The 15,332-nt window shown below is 42.4% G+C and overlaps 2 protein-coding genes across 2 annotated transcripts; one reads left to right on the top strand and one right to left on the bottom strand.

The window, feature by feature from the left end:
- Positions 1-826: 826 nt before the first annotated feature.
- Positions 827-11,028, top strand: dgcr8 (DGCR8 microprocessor complex subunit). Its single transcript, XM_058635960.1, has 14 exons — positions 827-954; positions 1,352-2,326; positions 3,255-3,417; positions 3,962-4,104; positions 5,460-5,793; positions 5,884-6,081; positions 6,252-6,353; positions 6,538-6,636; positions 6,763-6,845; positions 6,963-7,063; positions 7,509-7,615; positions 7,801-7,928; positions 8,089-8,202; positions 9,234-11,028. The coding sequence occupies exons 2-14, from the start codon at positions 1,640-1,642 to the stop codon at positions 9,315-9,317; spliced, it is 2,343 nt and encodes a 780-aa protein (XP_058491943.1). The 5' UTR covers positions 827-954; positions 1,352-1,639; the 3' UTR covers positions 9,318-11,028.
- Position 11,029: 1 nt separating this feature from the next.
- On the bottom strand, positions 11,030-14,897 carry trmt2a (tRNA methyltransferase 2 homolog A). Its single transcript, XM_058635961.1, has 11 exons — positions 14,269-14,897; positions 13,977-14,085; positions 13,598-13,779; positions 13,383-13,497; positions 13,185-13,300; positions 12,995-13,106; positions 12,446-12,568; positions 12,269-12,344; positions 12,046-12,162; positions 11,865-11,961; positions 11,030-11,505 (listed from the first exon to the last, which is right to left on the bottom strand). The coding sequence occupies exons 1-11, from the start codon at positions 14,892-14,894 to the stop codon at positions 11,316-11,318; spliced, it is 1,863 nt and encodes a 620-aa protein (XP_058491944.1). The 5' UTR covers positions 14,895-14,897; the 3' UTR covers positions 11,030-11,315.
- Between the last annotated feature and the right edge of the window lie 435 nt (positions 14,898-15,332).

Genomic DNA, 15,332 nt, shown 5'->3' with positions numbered 1-15,332 from the left:
GTCAAGAGCCAGTTTAATGTCTTATTGCATTAAACCAACAGAGATATGAGACATCTCTATCCTCTCTGTTCCATTAGCGGAGCTACTGTGCATTAATCCAGAAATACCACTGTTAGTTAGTGACCCCAACTGGCAAGTTTGGATATTGAAGTTGCTCATAGCCGCATATCTGTGTGACACTTGAGCTTGGCAGAACTTTCAGGGAGCCAGGGTCTTTACCCTCCTGAACACTGACAGGAACAGAAAATGTGGCCCACAAGATGACAAACAATTGTGAGTGACCCAATACAATACATATTTGTGCATTTCTGACTATTTTTCTGCCATTTCCTTATCCTCCAGGTAGCCTCAGTTTGAATAGGTAATCCAGACACACTGAAGTAAAAGCCTGCAAAAACATACTCCTGCAACCCATCTGTGTCTCCTCACTCAGTCTCTGGGAGTGACTGCCCTAAAAAGGTCATATTTTAGTAAATATCATCACAAACTTTTAATACAGAGAAGGTGACATAGATATTTCACTCTAGTTTAATATCATTATGGTTATTAAAGCAACATCCACAAATCTGACAGGGGAAATTGTACATTTAGTGTAAAAATATAATAAAATTTAAATAAATAAATAAGTCAATCAATCAATCAATAAATAATACTTATTTTATGGCGCTCAACTCGTTGCCCATCAACCAGACTGGCAAAGGATCCGATTGGTTTAATTGATTGAATCCCGCCATGATCGTCGTTGGCGACTTGTAGCGATGCTGTGATTGGCCCGATTATCCGTCAGTCAAGAAAACGCCGGTAGTGGGAGGCGGAGTCTGGGTCGGTTTTCCGCTGTGGTTCTCTTCAAGATGGCGGCCCCGCTGTCGAGCCCTTATGGCGGCAGGACGAAAATAAAATAATTCAGAACGATAGTTAGGCGCCCAGTAGGAGACAGCCGCGGTGTATTTATCAGTGAGTATTTATTTAATCTTCTACCTGACCGGGTTTGACTTTGCTGACCGCTTCTGCACACGTATATATGTACATCCCCACGGTTGCTCGCTAGCACACTGCCATAGACTGTTAATATTACCAGGGGCCCGCTGTGCAGCTGCCTTTAGAAATGGATGCAAGACAACGAGGAGCTACTGCAATTAACGGAATTGCAGTAGTTAACGATGAATTTGCTTGAAATTTGAATTGGGGCAAATGTGTATCATGTGTTTAAGCAATAGTACTCGGATGTAATGTTCAACCGACTTCTTGTTCGCTATATAGCAACGTCATTGATCACATTAATATTCTTTCAAATTACGCCATAAATCATAAACTAACAGTCATTTATTCCTTTTGCTCGTTTTCTTTCTAGCTCCCAGAAGATCCCAGTGGAGGATGATCAGTGCCCCGATTCCATATTAAGCTGAATGCATTGTGATTTCCAATAATTGAGACAGTGATTCTGAAAGCTGTCTACATTAATGTAAAGAACAATGTAGTCAGCTTAGCATATTCTCTTCTGGTACGTGGCCTATTCAGGGATGTGCGTCTGCATGAATTCTGTGTTTAAATAAGAAGGAAGTGTCTCTATAGGTCAGATTTTTTTTTGAGCATAAACTATCACTTAGTAGTATATGTTTTAGTTGCTAACAACGAGGAAATGGAGATAGATGATGTTCTACCCCCTCTCCCCTTGGAGCCACCTGACGATTTTGGCCAAGATGAGGGCAGAGCACCTCCACCACCTCCCCTGCAAACGTCCAGTGACGCAGAGGTAATGGACGTTAGCTCTGGTGGTGATGGATACACAGACACCCCAGGGGACGGGGAAGCCAAGCCACAGCAGCCCCTCAGCAAGGGCTCACTCACTTTCTGTAGCCACCTCTCAGACGAGGCCAGTCCCAATACGCGTTGCCCACGAACCGCCCGACACGCTCCCCCGGTTACCAAGTTTCTGCCAGACCTAAAGCTGCTCAGAGATGTTAAGATCAGAGTGAGTTTCACTGAAAGCAGCAACAGTAAAGACCGCAAGGTTCTGTACACAGGTGAAGGTCAGGAGGGAGGAAGTGATGATGGCTTAGATGGCCTGAATGGTGAGTTGCATGACTCAACAAGTGATCAGGAGGTAGCTGAGGGTAGCTCTGGTGCAAGAGATGTAGGCCAAAGGTCAGAGGAACCTGAAGCAGACCTAGAAAACAAGGTAGAGTTTGCCGTCCTAGACGAGTTGGATGACTACTACGAGAACTTCCTGGATGATGACAACGGCGAGCATGGAGGCTTTAAGTCAGAGGTTATAGTTCAGCAGGAGCAAGAAGCAGATGACGACACTGTGACTTACTCCTATGAGGTATGTCTGCTATTGTGTCTGCACGATTGCTTGTCATTATCAGCTTCACATCTTTCACTGTTAAATGAAAACATTGTCAGCCTTACACTGTCGATACAGTAGTACATTCTTTAAAAAATAGTGTTATTAAACACAGTCTCTCCTGGCTGACAGTGCTACAATGCACCGTCATCTAGCAATGGCACTTCTATCACCTCTGTATATGATGTAGTGTTGGTTTCATGCCACTTCCCCAGTGAGAGTGTGGCCAAATAGCCATAGATGCAAAAACATTTAGTTACAAAACAAAAAAAAATAGGAGGGAAAACCCTTGCTTGCTTTGTACTACTGTGATGTTGTTTTCCTTAAACAACAATAAGATGAATAATCACAGAATTACACACAAAGCTATGCTGTTGGCTACAATTTAAAAATGGCAATGACAGAAAAAGCACAAATTGGAAGAAATTTGTAAGGGATTAAATACAGCTATAAGGGCTGGGGGGACAAAAGTTCACTTGACACCATTTCTACATCAATAGGCACAACTAGGGCATGATCAAATATCCCATATTTGTTTGCTTATCTTTTATGTTTGTTTGTTTTTTGTCTTTTTTTTTTATTGCTGAAAATGAGGCGTGAGATACTAGAAGCGGTTTGTGGCTTTTTTCCCGCCCATTTAATGCTGGTGGATAATTTACAGCAGGTTTGAAATCCTACACATGAATTTTAAATTATAGTAACGATGCTTTGTGTTCAGCATGTATCAGTATTTCACTTGAAATTCACAGATATGCACAAACATCAGTGTCATTTCCGCTTATTCTTCCACGGACTCTTCGGTTTATCCATCACATCAGCTGCAGGTTCTTCTTAGGTGTAGCCTCGAAACTTCCCTTAAACTGGTGACCTGTGCCTCTCTCCCAGCCCTAACCACTCATTCTTCCAGGAGGAATTTGACAATGATGTCGACGCTCTGCTGGAGGAGGGTATGCCGGTCCCAAAAAAGATGCGCCTGTCTGAGGACAAATACGGTGGGGAGAGTGATCATCAGTCAGATGGTGAAGGAGGTGTTCAGCCTATGATGACCAAAATTAAGACTGTCCTGAAGAGTGAGTGGTGGATCTGTCTGGAACTTGCATTTGAATATGACTTTAGGGTGCAATATGACAATTTATATTCTGTATCTACATGGTTGGATTCCAAGGTTTCCTCAGGAAAATCCTTTAGCAGAGATAGTAAGATCTGTACGACCTAAGTGAACAACACTGCTGTTTGTTGTAGTCCTCCCAAATGGTATCACAGTTCAACAGACGCACACGACGATGGACTGATAAACATGGCTTTTCAGTGATAGCGATACAGATATTATCTTATCTTAAGATTTTGTGCTACTTGTTATAATATTCAGCAGACTGGGAGAAGAATAAAAGCAGTAAGTGGTGACTTCTCACTCGTTAATCGGCTGTTACTGTGTATATGTATGAAACAACAATATGAATGTTTTGGCAGATATTTTAAAATATGTAATCAAATGTTGATTTTCTAAATTTGCGGGAAAAAAAATTGTAGCCATTTTTCTTGACAGACCTGACAAGTACAACGTTTAATCCCGTCAAGAAACTATGTTAAAACGTGTATTGTAACGTGTGCCAGGTCGGGGCCGTCCACCTACTGAGCCTCTACCCGATGGATGGATCATGACATTCCATAACTCAGGCATTCCGGTCTACCTGCACAGAGAAACCAGAGTGGTCACCTGGTCCAGACCCTACTTTCTTGGCACTGGAAGTATTAGGGTAAGTTTTGTATCTAAAACACTTAATTACCCTGAGAAGAACAGTTTACGTGTTTTTCATATAATTATTAGTTTCAGGGTCCATCAGTTCTATCTGTAAACACAACTATTACAACTACTGCTGCCAGTTTGAAGCAGAATGTCAAACCCAAGGGGGAGCTCTCATGTCCGTGGAGCCATGTGCGTCCATCCATCCGTCCTCTGCTGCTTTATCCTCCACATGAAGGTGTCCATCTCAACTGACATAGGGCAAAAGGCGGGGTACACCCTAGACAGTTGAGCCATGTGCAAATACATAGAGAACAGAGAGTTTATCCCTAAGATACTTACAAGTGCAACAGCAAAAATGCCATGTTGGCATTCGTTTCGCATGCTTCTATGTTTTTCAGTTCTCGCCATTCGGAAAAAAACATGACGTGTGGTCTCTGACTCGGTTGCTCGTTTCCTCTTTGCTTCATCCGACAACAGTTATGGCTCTTGCTGTCTTGTTGTACATCAATTTGTATGTCTCGCGGGACCACCTCTGATTTTGGGTCTTTTTCTGCAAAAAGATGTGGAGATGACCCCTAACCTCAGTGCAAAAAGCCATTTAACCATCACAATGACTCTGAAGCTGTTCCATTAGGGTAAAAAAAATCCTGCATAGTTCTGCTTTAATCTGTTAAGATGTGCTACAGCAGAATATAGATGGCTTACATTCTGTTCTAGTTTTTATTTGGTTATTGATGATGTCTAGGCTCTTGTAGATGCCATGGACTTCTTAAAAAAAAATGTCTAGTCAAAGTGCTGATCATATAAAAAAGTTTTTGGTCAATAGCCCTATTTGGATGGGATTGGTTTTACATGGTGGAGTAAAGTAATTTTACCACAGGACACCGCCCTCACCTCCTGTCATCATGCGAGTACTGCGCTACTTCTTGATATCACAAATGAAGACACACTTAAACACAGCGCCTCGATCCATGCCTGAAAATCCACGGAAAACTACTGTATATTTACTGCTGGTCTATTTGCACAGGATTAGTATAACCTGGGGTAATTGTTCCAGACCTTTTTACCCCTGTGTAAAAGTCACTGTACTGACAGTAGGACGCTGAGAAGCTCTGCTAAAAATGACTTTACGTCACCTCATGTAAAACTAATCCTGTCTGAATAAGGCTATAGTTAGACAAATTCAAAAGAAAATTGTCATTACTGCATTTCTTTCTCAAAACTCTACTCTTTAGAAACTATTAAGGAAATCAGCCTTTTGTAAGTTTATTGGTGTTTTGTAGAGTAGCTCAGGATTAAGTCAGCGTTGTAGTCACACTGGCATCACCGCTAATACACTTTGTTCCAACTTTCTTCGTGACACAGAAACACGACCCTCCCACAAGCAGCATCCCTTGCTTGCATTACAAGAAAATGAAGGAAAAGGAGCTGAACGGGGAGGCGAAACCTACTGCAGAGGACTCTCCAGTCAAGCCCACTGTGGAGGCTAATGGTGAAGATGGAGCATCACAGTGTGCTGCTCCAGCAGAGGAGGAGCATGAAGATGTCACTCCCTCCGTTCTGACTGACGGTGGTCCAGATGCAGAGGGTAGCACGGACAACAGCCCGCCAGTTAAAGAGCCCCATCCTTGTGAATTTGCCCATGGAGCCTTGGGACAAGTCAAGGCCAAGGTGGAGGTGTGCAAGGATGAGTCAGTTGGTAAGAGTTTTTAATGGTGCACTGGCAATGAAAAGCCTTGTTGTTTTTGCTTCTGATTTAACATGACGTGATCTGAATTGTTCCTCGCAGACCTGGAAGAGTTTCGCCTGTACCTGGAAAAGTGCTTTGACTTTGAACAAGTGACCGTCAAGAAGTTCCGTACCTGGGCTGAGCGACGGCAGTTCAACAGAGACATGAAGAGGAAGCAGGCGGAGTCGGAGAGACCGATCCTGCCAGCCAACCAGAAACTCATCACACTGTCCGTACAAGATGCACCCACTAAGAAAGGTAACGCTTGTAAAGACAAATCATGTGTTTATTGCCAGTACCTGTCTCCACCGTTGTTATCAGTAAAGCCAGTATTTCAATTTAATGCATTTCCTTTATCTCTGGTGAAGCGAAACAAGTGCAAATCTGTTGTTTTTCATGGTGTATTATACATTTTTTTTCTTTAACAGAATTTGTCATCAACCCCAATGGAAAATCTGAAGTTTGTATCTTGCACGAATATATGCAACGTGTCCTTAAGGTTCGACCTGTTTACAACTTTTTTGAATGTGGTAAGTTTGTTTTTTTTTCCATCAGCAAAATGTCTCTGGTGTGTTTTTTTAAATCTTGATGCTTTTGTCGTCTACGGCACAGTACACGTTTACACTACCCCCTGTTGTAGTATATGAGATTGTACATGAAGTCCCTCGTTTCTACAAGATAATCCTATCAAATAAACATGTTTGTGCCTCACAGAGAACCCAAGTGAACCCTTTGGAGCGTCGGTCATCATAGACGGGGTGACTTACGGCACAGGGACTGCAAGCAGTAAAAAACTTGCCAAGAATAAAGCTGGTAATCATTTTTCACAGCATGAAGTAGTGTATAATAAAACATGATTTTGCTATCCACAGAAGGTTGTTGCTGTGTTTTTATATGTAAATACTTCTGCTCTCACTGCTAATCTGATGTGCGCTGCAGCTCGAGCCACACTGGAAATCCTTATCCCTGACTTTGTGAAGCAGACCTCAGAGGAGAAGCCAATGGAGGGTGATGAACTGGAGGTGCTCCTTCTTTTCTGTTTGTCCTAGTTCATGTTGTCTGTATTACATTCATTACTGTTCAACACCAGTTTAAGTTGTTTGTAATTGAATTCTTTGTGCTCTATCTCTCTCTCTCAGTATTTTAATCATATCAATATAGAAGACTCGAGGGTTTATGAGCTGACCAACAAAGCAGGACTACTTTCGCCATATCAGATTCTTCATGAGTGCCTTAAAAGGTAAGAGGTGAAAAGAAACTAAACTTGAACGTATAAATAAAATGGCATCTTCATGATTTATGACGCCCAAGGTTGCTTCCGACGTCTGTGTCTGCAGCGTGTGAATAGATGTGGGGAAAAAAGCACTGTTACGTTGATGTATGGCAGAGTAACAATGATAAATTTAATAATCACCTACCATCTGATAATTGATTCATCCATTAGTTTTTTTTAAATAATTAAAGCAATTTATTTTAATGTTTCAGCTTCTCAAATGTGAATATTTGAACTGAAATTTAAGAATCTTTGGGAAACTCTGATCAACATTTTCTATCTGCTGAACAAGTGATTAATCAAGTAAATAATCAACAGATTAATCAGTTACTAAAATAATCATTAGCCCTACATGCAAACAAGTGCTAGTTAACAAAATAGTTATTTATTTGTTGTTTTTTTCGTCTTTCAGAAACCATGGAATGGGAGACACAAGCATTAAATTTGAGGTGATCCCAGGGAAAAACCAGAAGAGTGAATATGTGATGACATGTGGGAAACACACTGTGCGTGGCTGGTGTAAGTACTTACTGTCATGGTGAACTGTCAGTTATTTTAGGTGAAGTACATACCAGAACCAGCAAATCTCTTTGTCCTTAATTGACCATGCCATGTTCCTCTGTGGTAATAACAACCAGTACTTCACAGTCTGAAATAGTTGAGGCCTATAGTGACTCATGTTCTACATTTGTCTGTCATAACAGGCAAGAACAAGAGGGTTGGCAAGCAACTAGCGTCTCAGAAGATCTTGCAGATGCTTCATCCCCACGTGAAGAACTGGGGCTCACTGCTGCGCATGTACGGCCGAGAGAGCAATAAGATGGTCAAGAAGGTATGAGGCGTTTTCTGTGCTCGTGCTCTCAACGTTAAACCATCTCACTGACGTTACTTGTGTCTTTAAAGCGGCTTTGTTGGCAGTTGCTGGTTAATTGTTGCATCAGAAAACGGCCAGTGAACACTTGATGTATTCCAGTGCAACTCGTGTCTTGCAGGAGAACTCCGACAAGAGCGTGATTGAGCTGCAGCAGTACGCCAAAAAGAACAAGCCAAACCTGCACATCTTGAACAAACTGCAAGAAGAAATGAGGAAACTGGCCAAACACAGGGTGAGCCAACCTTTTAATCCATTTAGTCAGAAGACTTTTGGGAATAAAGTTGAGGTTTTCTAAGGAAGTCAAATGATAAAGGTTTTTGTGTGTCCGATGTTTGGAAGTCAGTGCAGCCAATTTCCCTTTCTAGTTTAATGTTAAATTATACACAAACTTGCTTCATGTTACTCAAACTTGTTATTTACAACAGTTTTTAAGTCCATATTAACAATGTAGATTAACTTTATCAGTGCATCTCAATTTGAAATTAAATGGATGCAAAGAAGGTACCTTTATGGTCTTTTCTGCCTTCTGTTTCACACAGGCTCTGTTGTAGTGTTAGGCAGATTAATCAACCAGCATGTTAAAAATCCAATTTCCCTAACGTTATGTAAACACGTTAGTCCGACTAAAAAGGAGCTAGTCTTAGTCGGACTAACATACCTGGATAATGCGAATTATAGTCCGATTACTCCTGCATGTATACGCTTAGTCGGCCTGGAGTCTGCGTTCTGCGCATACACCTAAATTTCCTCCCCAGAAGTAGGAGGAGAAACTGCACTACTGATTGTTGCGTTGTATTGCAGTTTGTTTTTGAGTTGCACACAATGATACATGAAGCTTAGTCGAATAAACTTTTAAAGGTATTATTGCGCTCGCTGCATATATCTCATAAGTTTCTGAGCTGAACCATTTTAACACACATTCGTCCTTTATTCCATCACGGAGAACCTGGAGGGTTTACTTTGTGTACATAGTTGGAAATATTGACACGAGAGAGCACTCGTTGAAAGAAAGAGGAGGTGGTGGTTTTTTATCCAGATGAATTACTGTAAATCTGAAGGGTCCCAATTAGTGGCATTCTCTCGGTTACTGCTGGAGTTCCTTCATCTCAGAGGGATTAGTCTGGTTGAATAAAAACTGAGTGCCTGAGGCGTTGAAGACGGATGCTTTATTATTTAAAAAAAAAAGAGTTTCTACACAATAATATCTGTCAGAAGTGACATTTGTTTTCTTGTGGTTGTTTTGTTTTTGCTTCTCTCCGCCAGGAGGAAACCAGGAAGAAGCCTAAGATGACCATCATGGAGTCTGCGCAGCCAGGGAGCGAACCTCTCTGCACTGTGGACGTCTGAAGTCACTGAACCACGACACTGAAGCCCCATCACTGTCAGACTTGTATTACACACCAACCGTCACTCAATTATGCATCACTGAGATCTAATGGCAATATAGCTCCACACAGACCCGGCTGATGAACCGCTTGCTTCCTGCCTTCACTCACTCACTCACTCACTCACTCACACGGATCAGCTGGTAGATACAAGAGTAGGACTCAATGCACTAACAGACCGTAGAGCAAATACCATCTACCTCTTTAGATGCACCGTTAACTATAGCACTAGGCAAAGAACTCAGCCCGGGTGCAGAGAAGTTAACATGACTTGACAACACATGAACCACATGGAAATCAAACTGCATGCTTCTTTTTGACTGCAAAAACAAAAACAGAAACACACTGCTCTGTAGGTTTTGTTTTGAAGTGTCACGTGTTTTAACAGTCAGTACGGGCATCCGTTGATGTTCACGCTTCAAATATTTGAAAGGGACTATTAATACTTGTGTATTTATACCGTTCATTTAATTGGGAGACAACGTTACGTGTTTATACAGTCTTTTAAATGGTAGCTGTGGATATTTTGGGTGGAATTGAATACAAAATATGCTGTTTTGAAACAGTTGCTGTCTTGGTTTGCACACATTTTAAGAAAAAAAACAAACAAAACTGTCGCTTCTCAGAGCTTCTGTCATGCACTCGTGTCCTGTCGGATATTTTTGTTGACTGATGACGCTGTTGGTACAGACATAACTGATGTCGGATTGTTTGGGGGATGATGATTGCTTGTATCTGTTGCCTTTTCTTCTTACTTTGTTTCACTTTGGCAACCACAAACTGACGTCCTGCCCCTCATGCTGACGCTGCAGAGCACAGAGCCACAGAGTATTGTAAGCGTAGAAGATGGATTTTTCTTTGATGCGCTTAGGTCAGCCTTCCAGTCTCGTACTAAAACCACGCAAACAGTTTCACCTCTTAAAAAGAAAAACACTTGGCTACACGTCGCCGCCTTAGTTAATCCATTTCATGAAGGGCTCAGAGTTTATACATCGGACCTAAAACGCCCTTCAACAGGGAGGGGAAAGACCAAGCCCCCTTTTTTTTCTTTCTTTGAAGCATTTATTGTTTAGCCAGTAAAACGGAACAATTGGGGGGGAAACTTGCAGATGGACTGTGTGCGTTTTCTGTGTCCGTTTATTTCACAAGCCTTGCAAGATGTAATTGGCACACTGACGTGACGGAAATGTGACGAAGTCGTCGAGTCCAACACAAGCTGGTGAAACTCTGTATACCAAAGCTTACATGCAGTCTTATGCATTTTATAGACTACACTTAACCTCGCTGCACAACTGTACAGTAGACACATTTCTAATACAGGACGACGACGAAGATGCATAAACGCTGGCACAAAATGGAAACTGCTGTGCAAATGTCCGCTTTTGATTTTCTACACAACATACTAGGACACATGAGTTTAAGACGAGGCTGTCGCGATGTATTGTAGCTTGCTTTAAGAATGTGCTTCCCCCGCCGCGTGTGTAGTCTCGCTAAGTACGTGTATGTCGGCGTGAGAAGTCGGAGAGTAAAATACTGCTTTTATGTGTTGCTGTTGAGTCGTACCAATGAAATGTTTTTGAGATGTTGCCTAGAAAATGAAGTATGTATTGCAACCTGAGCTCCATGACTACAGTGATATTTGTTATGCAAAAATAAAAGATCTTGACTAATGACTCAAAGGGATTTTTTATTTTATTATTCATTCAAAGAAGGATGAAAACAAACTTAATGAAGGTAAAGCTGCTTTATTCAATAGAACCCGCTAGTGCTGTATTGTCTTGAATAACAAAGGAAAGACGGGCTTAAGACATTTCACTGAAAGTGGAACACAGTCCATGTAGCTCAAATTAGTAAGTAAGTGTATTGAAGCACTGATTAACTCATTTTACAGGACGACACTTAGCCTTATAGTTAAACACATGATAGAAGAGAGTGTTAAGGTGGTTTTAAATGTCTGTTTCTAAGGCAAAGAAGCCGTCTCTTCCTGATTATTGCTGGGCGGCTGCTGCTGCTTCTGGGAGTCGTAGTCCACTCTCTCCAGCAGCAGGAGCATCTCAACGTGCATCGTCTGAGGGAACAGATCCACGGCCATGGATCGCACTGGTCGGAATGGGGCTCCGTGGACTCTGTTGGACGGTGCTCTGCACAGACTAACAGGGAAGATACGATTAATGATTTCACTCCTCTATGGACCCGAGTGATCATTTAGTTTTCACGTCATATAATATTAGGCAGTTTCTAATGTTCAAAGACAGAAATTAAACTGTGCAATTGTAAAACAACACATAAGCACAGGACAAAATGAGAGTATAAAAAAAAGTACTGTCTAAAGAAGAACAATTAACCTGTGTCTGTGCGACTGTATGTAATTGTAGTTTCTTGTTTATTGTGCAGATGGCCTTTGGAGAGGAACTCTGAGTCTCTGAATCTGGACATGTGAGTTCTGGCTGCCAGAGGGCAACAGGTCAAAAATGAAAACGCAGTCAAATTAAAAGTCAGCGCGACTCACTCGATGAAGTTGTTCATGGCTGCCTTTGCATTACACGCCACATAAACCAGCCTCTTCAGGTGCTCTGCTCTCCTGATGGAAAGTATCACCTTGGAATCTGCGTTTGGTTGAACCAAAAAAAAATAATGAAATGAAAGTTTTTAATATGCATCACATAACGCAGTTATTGAACTCTACTTACGTAGGCCGGCCCGCGGCGGATCCACAATGGCTGTGATGTGAGGCGACACGAGAGCGCTGAGGATGTTGGGAAACACGTCCTCGGCTTTTCCACAGTGGAACTCGATGTTACTTAGACCTGAAAATGCAAAGGAGCAGTCGTTTGTCTCCTCCATTTAATTAGGAAAAGTACTAGTACTACTTTTATAATCCCGTCGCTATTCTGGCATCATCTGCTGTCCTACCGTTGAGCTTTGCGTTCACTTTGGCATCTTCCACTGCTTCCTGGCACAGCTCGATCCCAATCACTTTCTTCACTCTCTGGAGACAGAGAAGTAGAATACAGGGAATCTGTTTTGCGGCTTATACCATACCATGAAGACAAGATAACGACGTCTCTGATCTCCGACGCCAGACGTTACCTTGGCCAGAGAGATGCCGATGGTTCCCGTCCCACAGCAAACGTCCAGCACTGTGCTGTCCTGGTCCAGCTGAGCCCATTCTCCCACTGCGGAGTAAAGGACCTCAGCAGCTGCTGTGTTCACCTGTCACAACACACAATAAGATAAAACCTTGATTATCATTGTACGAACAAGTCTGGTTCAGCGTTTTACACAGTGATGAACTGTTTTAACAAAAAATTTGCACATTTGTGTAATTTAAAAGTGAATATGTTTATCCTCTGACAGGAAACTGAATATATTTGCTTTTTATTATAGATTTCTTTCACATATATCACACAACAGCTCTAGTGAGAGTGAGCACTTGGTGCCATCTAGTGGACTGAAACGCCAACTGATTGTCCGGTGATGCAATAATCACCATGTATAATTATTCAATTAACATGGAGTGGAATCCTAATTAATGTCCCACAATTTCCTGTCAAAAGTATCTGTTAAGCCACTTTCAATCACATCATTCCATTAAAAGATCACAGAATTCAGATTGCAGTGGTCCAGGCTCTTTCTCACCTGGAAGAAGGAGTGAGGTGAAATCCTGAACCTGAGACCCAGCAGTTCCTCGTGGATGCAGCTCTCCCCAGCGACCAGCTCACAGGGCATGTCCTCCGGGTTCGGCGACGTCCTTCACAGTCCAGACACACAACATGTTCAGCTGAATGTTCTGTGGTATTCTGAGAGTGAATGCTTCTCCCCCGCTCACCTTTGACCCTCTCTAACAAAGTATAGAGAGGTCACGCCGCTGTCTTTCCCCTCTCCTTCTGTAAAGTAGTCCCTCATGGAGTTCTTCAGAGCACCGAGTTCCTCTTCTTCAAGTTTCTACAAGTCAGTGAACAAAATTGAAGCTCAAACTTGTTTTTTTTTTACTTCCAAATAAGTTGAACTGAGAATTTTCTTTCACCTGTGGGTTGAAGAACACGACAGCCATGGCTTGTTTGGTCCTCGTGGTGCGTACAGTCAGCTGTTTCCAGTGTCCTTCATACGTCTCAGGGCTGTACACAGAGTACGGTGTTGTCCTGTTTGCACAAAAAAAAAAAAAAAAACATTGAATTTAAACGCAACAGCGGAGACATTTTCCTCTTAAACACTTGAAAATGAGCAGATATTTTTTAGGACCTGATGAACGTCTGAAACTCGCGGACCACTCTCTTGGCCTCGGCGGAGACGTGGCGCGTGTCGGACGGCCCCACCACGGCACACGAGCCGCCTTTGTATTTCCCCAGGCGGAAACCGATGGTCTTGTCCTCGCCGTCTGCTCCCACCGAGATGAGGAACTCGCACTTGTTTCTGTACTCGGTCTTAGGAACATGAAGAGAACGTCGTGAAGTCATTAAATACGGATTCAAATGTGCAGAGATGGAAAGAGTAGTGAAATATTTTACTCAAGTAAAAGTTCCACTAGTTTCATAACATTTGACTTTAAAAATGTACTCAAGTGGTCTTTATGCTACATGTGGATCTGTGTAAAATAAGGGTGTGTGTGAATATACTGCACCTGTGTAGGAGACGGTTGAATTGTTTCCAAAGGACAGCACATCTTGTTGTATTTGCCTTTCTGTGCAAACAGCCACGGCAGCATGGCTTTGTTGGTGTTTCCAATCTCTCTGTAAAGAAAAAGGTGAGAAAAGGTTAAAATACAGACACAGATTTAAACCTGTATGATGTGAAGAGTTAATACGTAATAATATAGATGAAGTCATTAAAGGAACTGCAGATGAAACCTCGCCAGAGCAGGTACTAAAAAAAGTACTATCACTAATGGGAAAGCACTATAAAGCACCACCTACTTGGCCAGCCTCTGCAGAACCCCCACCACCTCCTGCTCCTTCCTCCTCAGCTGCTCCTCGTACGGCACGTTCCACAGTGGAGTCACCACATTGGCGATCTGGACGCTGAGTGGCTCCTCCTCCTGATCCCCCCCCGCCCGCTTGGACGGCGGCTGCCCGCCCACACTCTTCTCCTCCTCCTCCTGCCTCCTCTTCCTCACGATGGGATCTGCTTTGGGTTTGGCCAGCCTGACACTCAGCACCTGACCCTTCCACTGCATGCCGTGCACCATCTTCATGGCCTTGTCGCGCTCCTCCTCGTTCCTGAAGGTGACGAAGGCGAACGTCTGCTTGCCAAAGAGCTTGATCTTGTGTGGGTTGAGGCCGTGTTTGGCCAGGAACTTCTTCAGGTCGTTGAAGCCGACGAACTTGGGGAGATTCCTGATCTCCACTTTGTAGATCTCCGATGTGAAGAGCTCCTCTTTGATGTAGCGGTACACACTCGGGTCCGAGGTGGCCTCGCTCTCGTCTGCGGCTTTGACTTCAGTCTTAACGTCGTCATTACCGGACACCTGGAGGGGGTTGTCAGGAGTCTCCTCTTTTAATGGAAGCGTGTCAGCCATTGAGCTGCCACTAGCATCTGCCATCACTGTGTTGGACGAGAACACAAAGTGTTACCATTGTTAATTCACATTATTATTATTATACATTTTACTTCATCTGTCCAATGAATTATTAAGGCCCAGAATAATCATTTCTCAGGGTGCACTACTTTCATGACTTTAGACTTTTTAATATTTATTGTATATCGATGATGTTCATAAGCATCATAACGCGACGCCAAATAAAATGGCTGTTGGAAATGTTAAGAATAATCTAAATATAATATACAAGTAAATAATAAATCCAGTTTTTGAGTAAATATAGACTGAATATTTAAATAAATAGGTGTTTACTGACGATTTTAATTAAAATTTGATTTTAAGACAGGCATGCTTCATACGGATAAGGGGAGAACTGGCACTTATAAACTATCTGTACTGTACATGTATCGATGTGACAGCGAGAAAAATGGAAAACAGCTG

The sequence above is a fragment of the Solea solea genome, chromosome 8 (genome assembly GCF_958295425.1).
Source record: "Solea solea chromosome 8, fSolSol10.1, whole genome shotgun sequence".
NCBI classification, from domain to species: Eukaryota; Metazoa; Chordata; class Actinopteri; order Pleuronectiformes; family Soleidae; genus Solea; species Solea solea.
Note: the sequence above shows the minus strand (reverse complement) of the source record. Positions and strands in the feature narration are given on the sequence as shown.